The following is a 19,215-nucleotide window of genomic DNA, read 5'->3' as shown; positions in this document are numbered from 1 at the left end:
CTTGCAGGCTGCATCAAGTCATGTCTCCCTTAGACATGTTGTTCTTGAACCGGTTTGTGAGATGGATAACTCTGCCACATTATTGCAACTTTCTTTGAAATCAGACAGTCGGATGGGTTTCTTTGAGTGGATTTTGATGGTCATCTGTGATTTCCACTAACAGTGGAGTATTGGGACTTTCTAGCCAAAACAATTAAACAAGCAGAGATAGAAATCTGATTCCAAAATGACACTATGCTGGGCTGAAGATCTTCCCTATTTATGAGACTGGAACTCGTGCTGGGTCTGCCAAAAAGGTTGAAGGATAGTTTTTGAGCTTTGAGGTTTTAAAACTGTCCATGTGAGAGTCCACTAGTTGAATACACACGTACACACAACTTCCAGCTGCTAACTCAGCAGATAAGAAAATAGCTGACTCCTATTTCAAGTTGCTTAAGAAAGACTCCCCTTATTTCTTCCACGTCAGGCTGCGTGTGGTGAGCGGTCATGTGATTCATGCTTTGGGGAGGGTTTCTTATTTAGCATTAAACTCCAGGCTTTGTTTGGGAGCTGACTTGTGTGTGTTGTACACAATAGCTCTGTTTACACTGGATTCGGCGCGCACATGTTTGTCGAAGCGTGCACATTCATCCGCGCATGGACGCTTTGTTTTCTCTTTAAGTAAGACACGAGTGTAGGGTTTTGTCCTTGTCGGATGTCGGTTTTGATCACTCATGTTGGATGGCTAATGAGCTTTGATTGCATGTTAGATGTTAGAAATGAAAAAATGATTCACTTTTCACCCGTTTTCTGTTCTTTTTAAAATCTTTAGCCACTCGGTTTAAGGATTCTAGGTGCTCCTTTTTATTCTGCCTGATCTCTGTGCTGTGTTCCTCCTTCATGTGCAGGGTGCTGGTTAGACCAGAGGGATCCCTGCAAGAGGGGACTCTAAGAAAGCATCATGGCCTTAGCGGGATGCCCAGACTACTTCTTACGTCACTCAAACTATCAGGTAAATATTTTATGCGCCCTGTGTTTGTGTGCCTGTTAGAAGTGTGCGGTAGCACATGAATCAGGAAACTGATTATGTACCATGTGTTCAGTCCACTGTACTGAGTATGCATAGGTCAGCGGGCAACAGTAGAAACTCCTGGAAAGCCAGAAACTCAGGAAGGGCGGCCATGTGCCTCGACTGGTTGTGGAATGAGAGGACAGGACATGGACACAAACAAACACAAAAATATCAGGGAGACCTGCTGCGGGATAGAGAAAAAAGAGAGAACAAGTTGCAAACAAACATGGCATATACAGTACATGCTCGGAGGGTAAAAAGTGAAGAGAGCTGGGTGTAATGGGAGGTCCCTCAGCAGTCTAGGCCTATAGTAACATTACTAAAGTGACGATTCAGGGTCACCTGACCCTGCCTTAACGATGAGCTTTTTCAAAAATAAAAGGTTTAAGCCTAATATGAAAGTAGAGAGGCGTCGCTGCCTCCCGAACCTGAGGTGAGAGCCGGTTCCAGAGGGGAGGGAGCTGATAAGAGAAGGCTGCTTTTCATTCCATTCTGGGAAGAACCTTAGAAACCGCATGTAACTCTGCAGTTTGACAGCAAAGTGCTCTGTTGGGAAAATATGGAACTTTGACATCTCTATGGGCTGAAGCTGGTCTATTACCTGTACCTATAAGATGGCAAGTGGTGCTTTTAGTATAATTTAGGAATTACATCTTCGAATTTTAGGAGAACACTCCCTCTTTATCTTGCTAGTATGAATAATATTGTGCTGTGATGGGCACAGTAGTAATAACTTGGCAGTTTAGAAGCAGCAGAACGGTTTAACAGGTTTCAATGGGCTCTGACAATATGAAGGTCTGAATTTGTGTCTCATAAGTTCTCATGGAAATGTTTAATCAATATACGCAAATACTGTCCTTAAAGCTAACTTTTGACCTGGTTGAAAAGTTACGAAATCTTAATCGGTGATAACAGGCATTTTTTTAAATGTCTGTCTGACTGAAAAATGCTTACTTGAACACGAGCATGTAGACTTAGCTGGTCTCACAGTAGACAAAGCGCCTGTAAATTTCATAATTCATTCATTTTAGGCTAACATTGGTGTAAAATGCAGTGATTTGTCGTCAACAAAAATGTTAACGTTGAGGAATTTGTTTACTACTTGACTTTTTGTTCAATCGTAACAAAAATTGTGGTAGGCCTACTGACAACTTGTAAAGTGTTTTTAAAAAAAAACATTTTTTTTTTTAGGCATCTTTCCAAGTTTAAAAACTTCTTTTTTTTCTGTGAATGCTAATGCCTTAGCATACAACGTGCTAGCCATAGCCTCAGTGATTAGAGATAGTTTGTCCAAAATGGTAGTCTACCTTTGGTCTTCAACTGCTGGCATTTGTTTTCAGGTTGTCACATTGGCTATAACCGAGACAAACTGACATGTGAATTCAGCTGTGGAGCAAATTTTAGCAAACTTCCCTCTATAATTAGGAAGTATGCAGTTAACCAACTCTTTTGTTCACAACTTGTAAACTCCCTCGCAGGTGAGGTTCTCCACTCTATCCTGATGGATAGAACCTCTCATAAAGACATGTGTTATCAAAAAAGAGAGTGGAACAGTATAACAAATGATAACCTTGTTATCTTGGGTTAGCAAACTGCTAATTCTCTGTTGACACAAAGCTGATTTATCATTGATTTGGACTTGTGTGGGTGATAACAGCAACATCCCTTCTTTTTTTTGTTTCAGTTCTTTATCAACAGTTTTGGAGAGAGCTGGAATGGGTTAGAGTTCAACCTAATTGACCACCTTTGGGCAATTTTTGGGCCAAGGTGTTAGATGCCACTCTCCACAACTATCATAAAAAGAAGAAGGGAGGAAAAAAAGGGGGAACTTTTCTTTTTCAACAATAGTGTTTCATTCCTCCAGTAGACTTCCAGACACTGTTTATTCATGCAAACCTGTTATGATTGGCCACAAGTTTGATAAGAATCCAACAGTGAATCATAAAGCTTAAAAAACAAAACGGTAAGCTAAAAGAGACTTAAAACACATTGTGGACTTTATTTACGTGCTCATCACATTTCATTGGCCATGTATAATGTTTGGAATTATCTTTAACCCTGAAAAAGTAGAAAAATGTCCTCGTTAGTGGACATCCCTCATAGCTATAGATATACAAGCCTCTCTCTGTGCATAGACATGTGCGCAGTTGCTTGTGTGATTTCACTTGCTTCAGAACGAGTGACTCCCAGCCAAGTTAGGTGATATATGGCGCCTCTGCAACACAACAGACCCACTTCCAGTGTCCAACTCCTGCAGAATGAGCCCTTTGTTTCTCAGCTTGGATTTTCTCCTCTCCAACTCTCCAGTAACCTAAAGAATTTGGCTAAAGAGCGTCATGGAGCTCTATAAATAGGGCGCTAAACAAACAACAATAACAAGCTGTGGACTTTGTTGTGTGACAAGCATGGGATTGATGGCGTGACTTCTCACTGGGACCAATGGAGATGACGTAGCCTCAGTTGCCTTTTTCCTCTTTGCGGAGGTAAAAACACGAAGCTCCCTGCTAAAATCGTGGGACTGTTGGGCCCCTGTTGAGCTGACATTAAGTTGGATTGGCTCACGTTAGCTTCCAGGAAGGGGTTTTGCACCAGTAAGACTGCAGTGAATAGTGAATTGAATCCCCATAGAAAACAACATTCCTCCACCCGGCATCAAGCGGAGAAAAAACAGTTTGATCGTTAGACGGAGAGAAGTGGGTTCCAGCTTTGCTGTGTGTTCTTATGTGAAGCTTGCCATGAGGCAGCATTGGCACACGCACACAAACTTGGAGTTTCTCTGTAGGTTCAGTGTGTGTAGATAAGAGCAAATGAGCCCTCTCTTCTGAGTACTTGCATTACTCTGTACATATTGCGGCGCACGTTTGGGCACCTGGGCGTTATTTCAGGCTCGTCTCCAATTTGTGTGTGTGTGTCTGTGCGCGTGCACCTCCGTCTATCTTACTGAAAACCGCGGATCTGTGCCAAAGATGTCTCATGTTGAGCAGCCAACAATTTTTGCTCTCCTTCTCTCTTTTCCCGTCCATCTCCTCGTTTATGAGTATGCGTACATAAATGTGTTTGCGCACACACAGCACGGCACTAAAAAAAACCACAGTCCACAGACTTGTGGCTCATGACTTTAGCTGTCCGGAAGAGCGGAAAGAATGAAGTATTTAACAACTCCTCTTCCCCAACGTCAGTTTTTGGATCATTTATTCTTGAACATATCTGCTCAGTCTGAGAGGATCGACTGCAGTTTCTTGTATCTACATGTCTTCAGAGGTTAGGGGCTGTGGGCACACTAAGATGTGTTTCTGCTTTCGAGGAAGCGTAGCCTCCGATACTCTGACAGAAGGTATGTTGAAAGTATGTAGATGATGCTGTGGGCTGTTGTGGGAGGGGGAAGGGAAGAAGTTTTCAGATATTGAAAGAGGAGTCTTTGGAAGTTACAGGATGCCTGTGCATAGCGACCCCAGTACGTTAGGGTAATTGAAACTCCAGGCCAAAGTTTTCCTCCACAATTTCTGCTGAGTCAAGACACGTCACATTTGTCCATTCAAATGCTGTATAACTGTTAGTCTGTGAGGCACAGAATTCAAATTTGAATGAGTAAATTGTGTGAAAACTGCTTAAGAGACTGCGCTTCAATGTTTCACACTTGTTTTTGGAGCTGTTGCATTCTGGAAGTCACCAGAGGAATTTTTCCACAAAGATTGGGTTAAAAAATATGTCCTAACAACAGCAACAATACAAGTGTAGAGGTAAGTTAAAAGAGGTTTGTCCAGCTGTTGAGTTGGGTTTTCGAAAGATGTTGTGTTCACTTGAAAAACGTTAAAAAACGTAGGGATCATGTCAACTGTGGAGCTGCTAGTTTGTTGGCCTGTTCGCTACTTGGACAATCCGACTTCCTGGCATACTGTGCAGTCTCTCACTGAAATCCGCAACGACGCAAGAACTTTTCAACGTACTTGAGACAAATTTTCGAGGGGGAAGAAAAAGTGAAGGTGGAGTTTCACACACCTGTTGGGAGATTATGGGAATTACCGTGAGAATGAATAGATTTGGGTTGATGCGACAAACACACATGCGGAAGTGAGGCATTACGCCGACAGTGAAATAATTACTTTATTGCATAACTAATATCTGTCTATCCACCTGTCAGTCTGTCTATAGATCCATCTGTTCAGATAACGGGCCATAGCTCTTAGGAATGAGTCAGACCTACTACGGCCTACTAAATACCTGCTGAAAGACACTTTGGTCATTCAAGAACTGGTGGTTCTGTGAGGCATAGCGGAAAACGTATCCCAGAAGGCTGAATTGGATTTCGTAAGAACTTTTTAAGACTGTAGAGTCAAAGAAAGCCCATCTGAGTTTGTGGAAAGGCTTAATGGGCAATGTTTTCATTCAATGCTGACTCTTCTACCCTTGTGCCAAAGAAAATTCAATCTTAGACCTGTAATGAGACGGAGGTGATCAGTATTAGCATAAGTTCTATATCGTTGGGCACGTCAGTGGGTCATTTTATCTGCATTTTCAGGATGCCTTGTGTCTTCAGATGGTTGGATGTTTGGGTAAATACTCTAACTTGCTTGCAGCCCTAGCTGAGGCCTGCAGTTAGCCCACAGGCCCTGCAGCCAAGCTGCCTTCCTTGGAGAGCTTTTGGCTGCTTCTTCTCAGAGCTGTAAATCTTACTCTGGGCATTTATGGATGTTTTCGAAGCACAGAGGGGAGCTGTGAGTGGGTGTGTATGTGCATGCATGCACAACAGGACCTCTGGCCATGAGCAGTTCCTGGAAGCAATGCTTCCGTGTTCTTCTTTTTCCTGGAAAAGGAAAGATTTAGAATTTGGCTTTTTTCCTCCCTTTCTCCTCTGCAGCTTTCTTGCCTGGAGGCTGCTTCAAATTAGACAATGTGTGAGGAATTTGACAGTGTGTCTCCAGACGTGTGTCGTTGTTTAAGTGTGCTAGAGAGTCCTTTTAGTTATGCCTTTTTTTCATAAACATTATTGATGCACAAAAAACACTATAAAATGTGTTTCCCATGAGAGGAGTGTGTGTGTGTGTGTGTGTGTGTGTGTGTGTGTGTGTGGGGGGGGGGTGTTGGTTACAGAGAGAGACATCTTGGGTGAGTGAAAGGGAGAGAGGCCAGCAGGGTCACAAAGTATCAACATATGACTTGACGTTATTTGAAAGCAGAGGCACAAGCAAAACCTTTGTCTGACCATCTGAACCTTGAAAGTAACATGCTGCCTCACCCTTCGCTTAAATATCTGACATCTTTTTTTTTTTTGCCACTTGGATTTTGCCTTAACCTTTTTCTTTTCTTCTTGACAGGAAAGGATGGAGCGCACTTCGTCTCGCAGGCCTAAGGAGCTGATTGTTTCAGGCTTTCAGCGCTCAGCCAGTCAAGCTTTGCCACATCACCATGGTAACTCACTTGCCTTATTCTTATCCAGACGATTTCAGATTTATTCAGTAATTTCAATAGAATCATATGGAATATAGTAAATGCATTAGTGTATATATAGAATATGCATTGTTAAGGCATTAACAATGCAACATCTCTGTGAGCCTTAGTCACATATTATGCCAAGTGTCAAATTTACTCAAACATTTACTCAACAGCTATTTTTTGATGCATCACACAAAACTTATTCTCTGGATTCTCTGAAAGAACTACTTGATTGTCACTTGATAGACTATATTAAGTTAACTTCTGGTATTTTGTACGATGAAACTAGTCTTAAAGTTCAAGAAACGATGGCTCCCAGAAAAAACATACGGAACCATCCTCTTAAAGCCCCCCACCAACCCATACACACTCATAGTAAATTATTAATGTTTTCCAAATAATGTTCATGTCATCTGGTTAAAACTGCTTCTTCTTTTTTTTTTTTTTTCATAGAGCAGTATATATTAATGACGAGGAAAATCTTTTGCTCTGTCAGTTTTTTCCAGTATCGCGCAGCTCCAGTTCTATTCATATGTCACACATCATCTCTGCTTCTTATACCTGTTCTTGTGGGATCCCTCCAAAGCCCAAACCAATTTGCTGGCCCTCTTGACACTCTTCTTACTGCTTAGATATTCCTCCCCTCGCTATTCTGTCCTCCACTCCATCAAAGAAACTGTCTCCCTCTATCTCCATGCTCTGCTCTCCAGATGGAGAGGTTATTGACGAGTATTAAACTCCTGTTCCACCACACACACACACTGATATATCATAAATCCTGCCAGCTACTGTGGAAAATCTTATAAGAAGCCAACCTGAGGTGAAAGCTCTTTTTTTTTTTTTTTTTCTCTACTTTGGGTAGTTTATTGGATGGGTCCACTCTGCTGATTTGAGGCTGTCATGCCCATGTGACGATACTGTAAATAAATACAGCTTCACATGAATGGAGATAGTGGATGGGGGCTTTATAGAGGCTTCTGGGTCAACCGGTGCAGGGTAGAAAGGAGTTTATAGTAAGTAGGGCACAGGTCTGTGAGGCAGAAGTAGAGATGGTAAAGGCTAATGCAAGTCTGTACTAACATTACTAGAATAAGAGGTTTTCGCCAATCACCTGGCCTTTATGTGCTTCAGATCCTTAGAATTCTTGGCTGAGTTTATTACTGCTGAGAGCAGTTTCTAGTCCCCACAGATAACCAGCGATGTTCTACATGCAGGTTGATTTGTTTAACTGCTTTTCCATTCAAATGCGGTGTTAAAGTGATGTAAAAGTTCAGTAATAATAATCGGATTTGCGTAGCTAGTCAATCTAAAACAAAAACGGAAAGATCTACTTTTAAAATCTGTCATCATATCAAGAAAAAGTTATAAAGTGGTGCAAACTGATTGTTTCAGTTTCACATCCACTTTTTGGTAGTTGTAAAGGCAATTGTGTGAAATATAAAAGGACTAACTGCAGTATGTATCGATGATTGAGGAACAGGAAAAATGGATGGCAACCCGTTCTCTTAACGAACAACATTTTATGTCCCCGTCAGGATTGCAACAGATTTTAAAGTGTTTCTCTTTGAGTCAGATTGATGTTTAACCTCTCTCACCTGAAGACTACCATTTTCAGCCGAGATCACAGATATTGCCATGAATCCTTCAAGTTTGTCATCTTTCATCTGTGACAACCGAAAATCGATAGATCTGCATATATCCATACATAACGGGAGAGAACAGGGCATTGACAATACAGCCTCTAAATAAGGCATTCTCTGTCTTTATTTCACCAATACTTTAAGATGAACGAATGAATGAACGCGTACTATCGGGGGGCTTATTGGGGGCTTATGGGGGCTTTCTACACATGCGTCTAGTGCAGGGATGTCCAAAGTCGGTCCTCGAGGGCCGCTGTCCTGCAGGTTTTAGATGTTTCCCTGCTTCAACGCACCTGATTCAGATGAAATGGATCACTTCAAAAGATTGTTAAGTTCTAAACAAGCCTGTTAATGATGCGTTGATCTGAATCAGGTGTGTTGAAGCAGGGCAAAATCTAAAACCTGCAGGACAGCGGCCCTCGAGGACCGACTTTGGACATCCCTGGTCTAGTGGGATGACGTCATCGACACGCGCCGCTGCAGCACAGATTATTTACTCCGTGCTCTGTGACGGTCAGCTAACTTCACACAGAGTTTGCTACTTCTAGTTTTGTGCAACATGGCAGGATATTTATCAGATTTTGACCACTTTGAGTACGATAGACGTCCTTACCGGAGTGAATGAGCTGTGCTGCAGCGGCGCGCCTTGATGACGTCATCCCACTAGGCCCGTGTGTAGTAAGCCCCCGATGGCCCACAAAAACAACAACACGGAAGCTCTGAACTAACAGTGCAATAATAAGTGTTCATTCAATCAGTCGTCTTAAAGTATTGGGGAAATAAAGACAGATAATGTCTTATTTAGAGGGCTGTATTGTCTGCCCTGTTCTCTCCCGTTATATGGATATACTCGGCTCTCGAGTAATCTAAATATCGTCCGAAGGACGCCGACTTTCACCAAACTGTTATCGTTGAGTAGATGAATGTATTTTTTGCCAGAAATAAGGTCTAGGTTTAAAAAAACCGAACTTCCCCTTTAAAGAAACATACTATGTTTTTGAGCATGGCAACAAATGAGATCCAGCTTATACGTGTCTGAGCCAAACAGCCACTGATCCAAGAATGCTGAAATGGGTCAACTTGCCCCTACGAAAAACACATTTCCTTGAAGACATGTCTGAAGCAGAACAATGTACATCAGTAAGTATTGTACTCTGAAAGTTTTTTGTGGATCACTTGTTCCTTGTGTTGTGACAACTTCCACTTTTAAAATGCTCGCATATCTCCCATGGGCACACGGTGCCTGGAGAATTTGAATAAGAAAGGAAAACCTGAACTGTGACGTGCAAGTAAAAAGCTTGTAGTGAATGCTGTATAGACTATCCCTTTACAACATTACTTTATCAATTTAGCAAATTGTTTATTGACATTTGGGAATCGATTCAGAATCTTCCATGGAATCTAAGTTTCAATCTTGATTTACTTTTCTCCACACCTGTTATTTAAGCACTTAGACATACAGTAGATGGACAAAGACAGTTAAAGCTTCTTTGATAGTCTTTCATATGTTAAAAAGGAGGACTTAAGTGAAAAGGCAGGAGTCAAAGTCACTCAGCTACAGTTTCTTTGTGACTTTGCAGCACAGAGAAACCTTACATCAGCCTCACTGATGGATGTGATGTATATTTAGATCATGGCAGGCTCAGGTTGCATGCCCTTGATTTATGCTAGCCCGGTTTATTTTTTTCTTTCTTTATAAATTCCAACTACAGCTTGTTGTTTTCATGTTAGCCAGCCGGTACACTGTACCAGATCCCATGTTTTGTCATTTCCCCCCCTTATTTAACTTGCAGGATTAATGCTAAGCCTAACCCTGCCTTTCTTCAATAGAGTGATAAGCAGAGGCTTCTGGAGGCATAGACATTCATCAGCCTCTATTCTACCACTTTGCCCTTGAAAGCCTGAACATCCAGCTCTCTTCACTGACCTCTAGGTGGTTGTTAGAGATCAATAATTGCTTGTTTTTGTTGCCAGGGAAAGAGAGCACTCATTCAATGTATTTTGGGATCTTAGAGGAATGAACTTGTCACTTTTGTATGGCATGTTTTGCCGTCATATGCTAACCAAACTGCTGCAGTGGGTCCTCGACGTTGCAAGTCATACTTAGTGGATGAGAGCGAGAAGATATTTTCTTTCTATATGTTCTCTGGGTTCCCTGTCTGAAGCCAACAGCGCAGTGTGGGCCAAGCCAGCCACAGGAGGAGGGAGAGGAATGCCAATGAAACCATCATTATCCTCTTAAAGCTACACAAAGCTACATTTTATCTATAATTCCAGTAGCCTAAATGATAAAGGGTTGCTGCAATAGGAAAGAGAAAAACTGAAAACCTTCATTCAACACACTCACTCATCGACTATCTCCCTATTAGTAGACATGAAATGCTGTTTTAAATGTAGTTACTTAGCTTTGCCAAGAGAGCAATGAATTCCATATTTTCAGGCTGTCCACAGAAATCTGGACTTGTCAGTGATAACTGTTTTGTTTTGTTTCTTGAGCTTTTTCAAGTCACACACGACCATCTTGAACTGGGACTTTTGCCATTCCAAACAGGACTAAATCGATAAAGATCTACTAGAATTTTTTGTCATGGAGAACAAACATTAACTGGTGCTCTTTGATGTTGCAGACTGATTAACTAGGATTGGTTTGTATTATCCCATGTGTGTGCACTAAAATAGACATAAGTGTGGTTATTCTTGGAGATGACCACTGAATGGTATTTTTAACATGACAACACATTTGTACATCTTGACGTCACTGGATTTTTAACAGGGATGTGTTAGGTTAGCCCCCGGTTTCTCTCCTTCCCATCATGATTGACGATAGATGTGGCACCATTGCTAGAGCATTGATATGCATTCTGTTCGTGGTTCATGGTTACTCTCTGACGGTCAAGTTAGTTTGCTCAACACTTTGCAAATAAAACTCAGTTTTGACAGACATTTTAGCAGCTTCATGAGATAGTGTGAAGGAGGGTTGTGGGTTGTGCCTTCTTTACGATGGGTATTACAGCTTTGCGTGGCTATGCAAACTTAAATTTGGACACAAATCACACAGAATACCTCCTGTAGCATGCTGTTACCCTAGAGAGAGCATACAAGACCCAGCATGAGAGCTCACACTAGCACACACCAAATACTTGAAAAGACACTTTTCTCAAATATCTACCCTCAACTGTAGTTTAACTGTGAATTATTTATATTGATTCTTCTTTTAGGTACAAGCTCACAGCAAGTGTCGTCTTTAACTGAACAAGGTTAGGAATGCTGAGGTAACAAAAAAAAAAATAGTAAAAAAATCACAGTAATTTTTTCATCGCATATGGTCCTGATAAATTCTAAACTTCTCTGTTGTTTTAAGTTTTTAAAAGGGCTACTGTTTAGAAAATGAGCAACTTTTCATCGATATTGTTTTCTTTTGTAATTGCAAAATGAAATATTACTCAAGTGATGGTGCATTTAAAGACAAGTTGAAAAGTTTCCAACTTCCTACTTGGACAAAGAAAATCTAAGAAAACGGCAACAAGATGTCCAATTTTCTTTGTCAGGATGTAAGACATTTGAAGGAGTACTCCAACAGTATTATCGCCTAATTTATTTCTAGGCTGTAGTGAACTATATAAGTGCTGATGAGAATGTGTCAGTTATAGCAAAGCCAAACGGCAACAGCAAAAGAACTTCCCATTTCTGAGATGCAGCAAATGCAACATGAAGTTGTGGCAAGAGTAAGTTGTAGAAGCTATTCTGTTCTGACATTAAATTTTACTTTACAAAATCACGTGTTTTTAAAGTAAAATTTAATGTCAGCACCTTTATGGGAATTAAATTTAAAGAAATCTACTAGCTATAATATTTGTTGTGTTCAAAAGGCTGTTGGAGATATAATCAGCTTTGGTCGGTTTCTACCCGATTAAGACAACGCCATCACAATTATATGTCAGTCTAGGTGATTGTTCTTACATTTTAGTTTGTATCAAAGAAGTAAGACAGCCAACAAACTGACATTGCGTTAGCTTTTGGTACCTTCACTGAATCCGCCCTCTGTTTTCCAGTCATGCATTTTTTATATATCATAGCTACCGAATGCCGAACCTGTGGGAAAAGAGATTTTTATCTTTCTTGATTTCCACATGATTTCTGAATGTGATGAAGCCCTGAAAAGTAAAAGCAATTGAAAGGCGACCAGAGAGTCTACTTCACGTAAATCATTTTCACATGTAATGATTGGGGGGAAAAAAAAGATGTAAATGATAAAACTAATGTCTGAATTGGATTGAATCGTTGTGAACTTTTGCTATGACAAGCCATATGTCTACAATATGGTTACCGGTATGTTAGCCTGCACTAAAAACTATTGCTTTTCCTTTGTGGCCCCCTACGCGCCCAATTCATGTCCCACACATGAAACTGAACATCACTTGATCCCGTGTCCCAGACTATGTGTGCCTGCATCTGTGCGTTGGCATGTCATGCACGCCTCTTTGTGTTCAGATGAGCAACTTTTCCGCTCTCCTTGTTCAAGGTTTGTGTGTTTGTACTTACAGCACAGTTTTGTTTTTCATTTTTAATTGTATTATCAAATTCACATTTTCGTGTGTGCACTGCAGAGAGCACGCGGTGCCCCATCCTTGTCTGTAAGTGTGCACATGTATGTTGTTTTGCTGTTCCACTTTATGCTGATCATTTAGCCACCATGTGCCATGAACAGGCTGATTAATGTTCCAGAGTGCTGTAATTTCTTCCAACAGGAATGTTAGGAATTTTTTCTGTGGTGCTGGGGTGGGACTTACAGAGGACCAAAGGGCTTTACATGCACAAACACACGCACATGCACATGCACACACACACACACACACACATATATATATAATATATATATATATATATATGATGTAATATGTGTACAGGTTTATTTATTTATTTTTTGTTATTACTTCAAAACTTTTCCAAATAAAAGGATTGTCAAATAAGCACATAGGCATGTCTTATTTCCGGCTTCAATCACCACAGTGGCTTTTAGAATCCGTAAACCTGGAATATTTAACCTGGAATAAATAAAAAGTAAAAAATAAAAATATGTATATGTATATAAATGGATGAATTGTTGTCACTGTTTGTAAACGCAGCATTAAAGCTCAGTTTAAGTGGGCAAGAGGTTGAATGAAAAGGAGGGAGCAGCAGTTGTGTGGAGGACTGACCACTTGTCAGTGACTTTACTTCATGGCCCAGAAGCACATATAAAACAACCACATCTCAGTGCAAATGTGTAGGAAGGTGTCAGAATGCAGATTTATGTGGCTCTGTGTACCATTGAGCCACTCCTTATGTCCAGCAGGGATTGTGGGTACATTTGGTGGAAAAGTGGCTTTAAAGTATCGGTTGTGGAATCATTTTAAGTGTTTCTGTGCATCATTGATCCCCACCCCTCCCTATTTCTGGCCTGCCCATCAAATCCAAAGTTCATATCTGCATTTTTTTCTGTCTTTTCACAATTTCAGTAGTTTTTTTCCCTAACATAGTCATTTCTGTGGGTAAAGTAGCAAATGCTTAGTTTCCTCAGAGAAAACTTCTGATTTTGTGGCTTTGTTTTTCTTCACCACTTGACTGCTACAAGTAAACCAGACTGATCATTTGAAATGTTATAAAATGTACAGAGTTACATGTACCATAAAGGTAAATTTTAATGACAATCAGCTGGTTTCAGCCGCAGCTTCCACTGTCACTCACTTCCTTCCTCCACCTTTTGTCCCCATTTCACACCCCGTCATCCCAGCTGCCTCTACAGACGACGATGTGGATCTGGAGCAACTGGTGAATGACATGAACTCCTCCATGGATAGTGTGCACTCTACACAGGCAGACACAGCTCTTCTCCTAAACAACGGCCATGCACACACCCCTCTCCACCATCAGCCCCTTTCTGCCTCCGTGGGACACAGCCAGGCTCACCGCCGTCACACTCCGCCCCTTCCCCCCGTCTCCCCCTTCAGGGAAAGGCTGAGACACTCTCAACCCATGCACATCCAGGCTGTTAGGTAAACACACATGACCTGGCCTTCTATGGTGCTCTCATAGCTCTTCTTACCTTCTCTAACCCTAACCATGTAGTTTTTAAACAAATTTTGTAAACCATTGGAGTTTTGCCTCAGCAGTATGCTTTGGGTCATTGTCTTTGTGAAAAGTGAACCTCGATCGCAGTCTCAGTTTTCTGATAATTTGCCTGTACTTGGCACCATCTGCAACTTCTTTAATTCTGACCAATTCTCCAGGCCCTGATGAAGGGAAGCATCCCCACAGTATGATGCTGTCACCACCGTGCTGTGGAGATGGTGTTCTCTGTTCTGTCCTGCTTTTTTTTGTTAAAAACAATGGCTCCCCCCCCCCCCGGCAACTCATCCTCGATGCACAGCTCTGCTGAACACTCCAACCTGTACTGTGGAGCTTTGCAGCTAATTCTTGGTTTATTTCCTCTTTGAGTTAAATGGTTTTCCCTATTTTGGCAGGTTTGTTCCAATGCCAATGTCTAGCCATTTTCTCTCTAATTTCTAAGTTAATTTCTTTAATGATCTAATCCTAATCTGTACTTCTCTGGAATGTTGTCTTTGAACTGTTTGGAAAGCTCCTTGATCCTCATTGAGCTGCTTGTCTTTGGGCCTTCTCACAACAGGTGTTTAAATAATAACACTTTGATGTCATAGCAGTGGACTCAGTTAAACAAATTTTGAGACTTCTGAAAAATGATTGGCTCACTCTAATTTCTCTTCATTAAATTAGACTATTTGTTTGTAGGTCCTGTACAAAAAAATCCCCAAACATGTCCATTTAAATAACAGCTTTCAGTGCAATGAAATAGGAAAAAAAGCCCGGAAGAGCGAATGCTTTTGCAAGCCAGTTAAGTTATTTTTTTCTAACTTAACGGTTTTTATCATTTTTATTTATTACATTTTTTTTTTCATAGAGTGGCATTAAAGCGTAATTTGCACTTGTTCGCTGTTGTTCAAAACTGGCCCAGTTATATATAAAGAAAACAACAACAAAGACCATGTAACAATCAGCAGTGGCACTATAACCATCGTTCTTTTGACTTGTCTTAATGTGGGTTCAGTTTCTTTTTTCATTAATGGGAAAAAGTGTTTTTAAGAGTTTTTTTTTTTATTAATCAGAATTTGAGACTGAAATATCCAATTTACAAAAGTTGTCAGACCTTTTTTTTTTTAGTAGCACTTGCAGGTGCTGCATGTTTTTTTTTTAACGGCATGATAACTAACTTTAAGGATTTCTTCTGATCTGTGTCAGCAATTCCTTTTCTCACTATAAATAGCTTTGTACTCATTAAACTGCAATAACGTTTGCTTGACCAAAGATCAGTGTTCAGACTAAGTTTTTAGTTAAAAAAAAAAAAAGGAAGATGCTTGCTGTACCTTTCCATGCACAAATGATTCAAATGATTAAGTCTCCCACCGTTCAGCTGAGGCAGTCTGTCTCCCTCTGCAGGTGCTTGAAGGAAGAGCAGCACTTGCGTCCGGCCTCACTGCCTGCCATCCCCAACCCTTTCCCAGAGCTCTGCAGCCCAGCAGGATCCCCTGTTCTCAGCCCCATACAGACCAACGACAGCCATGCAAGTACACCTAAACCATGCCACCTACACCATTACACACTTTCTGAAATCACTGAAAAGATCGTAAGTGCTGACTGGGTTGCTACCCCCCCTTTGTTAAGTTAGTTTTGTTGTGGTTGAGATAGATTCCATGTAACATTTGGGTTACTTTGTTTGAGAGTGAGTTTGTGTGTGCATACTGCATATGCGTGTGTTTTGAAACCAGCTGACTGGCCTGTTATGTTCAGGTCAGATTAGCATGTGTTGACTTTGGCCGTGTACTGCGCAGCCTTTTCTTCCATTACACAACAGCTCGCCCTGGGTTATCTGGTGTGTTCGCTGTTGCGGAGTCATCATTATCAATCACATGTGCACGTACACATGCACTCATGTTTTGCTGTGGAAGGAGGTGAGCAAGGTTTCCAGGATGCTGCAGACATAGTGCAGACTTCCGTGCCATTGGTGGGAATACGGCTGGGAACGTCTTCAGGTCGGATCTCTCTGAACCTTCTGAATCCGTCTGCTGGCTCTGGCAGGACAGGCAATCCTTTCCGATTCACACGCTTCGGCCCAGGCTGTTAACGTCACTGTGTGTGTGTCTCGCAGCCTTGCCCTTCCTTCCTCCTCTTAAGCCTCCTGTTCCAGGAATGTTCCATCCTTCTCTAAGTTGTTTTTAGGACGCCCACCCTGAACTATCAGTTATTTTAGATTCTCACTCACTTTTTCTCTCTACATCGATGCACACACATACATGCACAGGTGTGTACACACACACACACACACACACACACACACACACACACACACACACAGACAGACATGTGATAAGGCAAAGCATTATTTTTTTTGGGTTTCGTTGACATCATCTCACAAGGTCTGGAGTCACAAAGCAAGTTTGCAGTTTGTACAAAGGATCTTTTGTGTGAGCGTGAGTCTGTGAGAGCTGACTAAATGTTCCTTGTCTCCTTCTCGGATCATTTTCATTAATTTCCACAGTTTTTCCATTTCACTGTTGTCCTGTGTATCCAAATTATCTGCCATTTATTGATAAATGTGTATTTTGTTGTTCTTGGAACACCAGGGACATGTCTGACTGCAGCGTTTCTTCTTTAGTTGAGTTTGCACTCAGTATAATCAGGTTAAGTCAGACGGGACATTCTTCAACGCTACTTATTTGGTGCAGAAATAGGAAGGTAAGGCTCATGCTGGAAGAAGTTAAAGGCACGTGGAACAACCACCTCCAGTGTTCCATCATGTTTATCACTGCGAGCAAAAGAGGAAAATCTCTCGGCTGAAGAACCAGAAGAGGTGGCAGCAAGACTGATAAATGTGTGCCAAGAGGTGATGGGGATCATGGGAACTGGAAACCACCCATTTAAGGAAACATCTCCACTGTAATCAGAGTTAACATGACTGATTGATAAAGGGATGGTAGTGTCAGATGGGATGGTAATAGGATTTTGCACACATTCAAGGTTCCCATGCAAAAAATCTCACTTTAATGATCTCTTTACTTCTCCTACAATGAATTTGTGTTTTTGAGTTAAAAATTATATACTGGTAAAGATTTCCATTAATCTTTTAGCTCTTAAATACATAGAGCCACATTACCCAAATAATTGAAACACAGGTTTGTAGAATAAATAAACCCTATATTTGATTGAAAATAGTATAAAGAGAAAGCATCATATAATAAAATGGTGTTTTTAAATACATGCTTTTTTTAAAAAAGAAATTGATGCCAATTTCCAAAATTTGAGCGGAAGCAACAAAACACCTGAAAAGATGTGTAATATGCTCAAAAAAAACATGGTGGAGCATTCCACAACTAATTAATTTAGTTATAACTTGTTTCAAACATCCTAGAGAGTCTTTCAGAAGAAAATATTGGGGGAAGTACACTACACCACCATTTAAGAAACTGAAGATTTACAATATAAGTTTCATAATAATTCAAAGAATCTTTTGAAATCTCAGTTTGTAGGTCACAAGATGAAAACCACCACTGAATGATCCTCATCTTTTGGACACTACTAAGGCAGAACTCCATTAACAAAAGAAATGACTTTGTGGTGGAAATCTACACGGGATCAGGATAACTTCTGAAAACCATTTTCAGGGTTGGTTTGTCTCTGCCTTCCGAAGTGCAAGTTAAAACTGCATTGTGCGATGAAAAAAAACCCTATATGAACAAAATCCAATATTGCTAATACTTTCTCTGGGACTATGCTCAGTCGGTGAAGAAAGCCGTCATCGTTAATTGGAAACGCAGCATACACTGGACTAAAGAGAGGAGGGACGGGTTTTTAAACAAGATATGCAACCATCCCAAACAATATCTTTTTCAGGGAAGGTATTGCTTATTTAAGCAAAATGATACCAAACCGCACTCTGCATGTATTTAACAGTATGGCTCTGTAGTAGAAGTCTCCAGTGGGTGAGGGGTCTTGACTGCAGACAGTTAAGCACTCTGGAACCCGGTAGTGCATTCTGAAACAGAAAATAAGACAAACGGAAGAGCTGACCTGTTGAGGAGCTGAGTGACACTAAGTTGTTTCCAGATGCGGTTAAAAATAGGGGTAAACATGCTTCTGTCTGAAAAATATTTTCAAATAAATTTAGGACTTCAATTATTCACATCATTTTACATATTGTTGTGCGTGCTATTCAGAATGGTAACTTGTAAAACTAGAATAGTGAATATGGTTGCTTAATATGTTGATATGCATTGTCACTGTGAGCATGGTAAGCAGAACATGGTGCTACTGTACTAGCATGGCTGTTTACTTGTATGATGATCTTCAGATTGTGTAACATCTTACTGAACCATCCCCTGTATTAACTGGCCTGCTTTGGTTAATGCCTTTGCAACAGTCATGCAATTTATTACGCTAACGCTCTAAATGAGCTGTGGCTAGTCTTTAGCTAATTGAATAAAGCCATAACTGATAACATTACGAAAATACAGCACGACTGGTAGACTGTCTCCGCCAAGGCCTTTTATTGCAGCTACGCTATGTTGTGTAATTTGATATGTAAGCTTGCAGAAAGGCAAGGATAGGCTGTTTGAGAAATTGGAGTACATGTTGGAGTACATGTATTGTATGCATGAATATGTACTGGACTGTTGAATTATGCAGTCTGAGGAGCTGTGAAAATACAACAGGATGGATGCAGACGGGATGGTCATATTTACCAAACTGACGGCTGAAGTATGAGCATTCTTCACAATGTTTAAGTCCTCCTCAAAGATATATACGGCTCGTGAGGCAGTAAAACTGTATATAACTTAACAGTTTTATGGCCCGCATTGCCTGTGATGACAGTAATGTATTTTTCCTCAGGCTACTGTGTGGACGTCCATGAACAGTTAATATGACAATAGATATCTGACAGATTTTAGAAACGGGTGTAGGATGAATGATATTTAACTCTTTAAATGGATCTTGGCATCTGCTACAAAGTTGTTTCAGCAGGCTCTCTGTACTTTAATT

General features: G+C 40.8%; 2 protein-coding genes across 5 annotated transcripts in view; one reads left to right on the top strand and one right to left on the bottom strand.

The window, feature by feature from the left end:
* rpl14 (ribosomal protein L14) overlaps positions 1 to 19,215 on the bottom strand; it is a 128,456-nt gene that overhangs the window by 52,017 nt on the left and 57,224 nt on the right. The gene's annotated exons all lie outside the window — the stretch shown is intronic.
* The window catches only part of LOC142367638 (growth factor receptor-bound protein 10-like), a 42,174-nt gene that overhangs the window by 1,703 nt on the left and 21,256 nt on the right, over positions 1 to 19,215 (top strand). Inside the window, exons 1-5 of one of the 2 annotated variants that reach the window (XM_075449663.1) lie at positions 358 to 476; positions 888 to 991; positions 6,367 to 6,460; positions 13,898 to 14,159; positions 15,619 to 15,742. In XM_075449663.1, the coding sequence (XP_075305778.1) occupies positions 941 to 991; positions 6,367 to 6,460; positions 13,898 to 14,159; positions 15,619 to 15,742 (531 nt within the window). In that variant the 5' untranslated portion in view covers positions 358 to 476; positions 888 to 940. Of the gene's footprint in view, positions 1 to 357; positions 477 to 887; positions 992 to 6,366; positions 6,461 to 13,897; positions 14,160 to 15,618; positions 15,743 to 19,215 lie in introns of those variants that run through there. The other variant, XM_075449662.1, reaches the window with a different exon arrangement.

This window comes from Odontesthes bonariensis, chromosome 18 (assembly GCF_027942865.1).
Source record: "Odontesthes bonariensis isolate fOdoBon6 chromosome 18, fOdoBon6.hap1, whole genome shotgun sequence".
NCBI lineage: Eukaryota > Metazoa > Chordata > Actinopteri > Atheriniformes > Atherinopsidae > Odontesthes > Odontesthes bonariensis.
The sequence above is the reverse complement of the archived record's forward strand: the minus strand, read 5'-3'. Positions and strand labels throughout refer to the sequence as shown.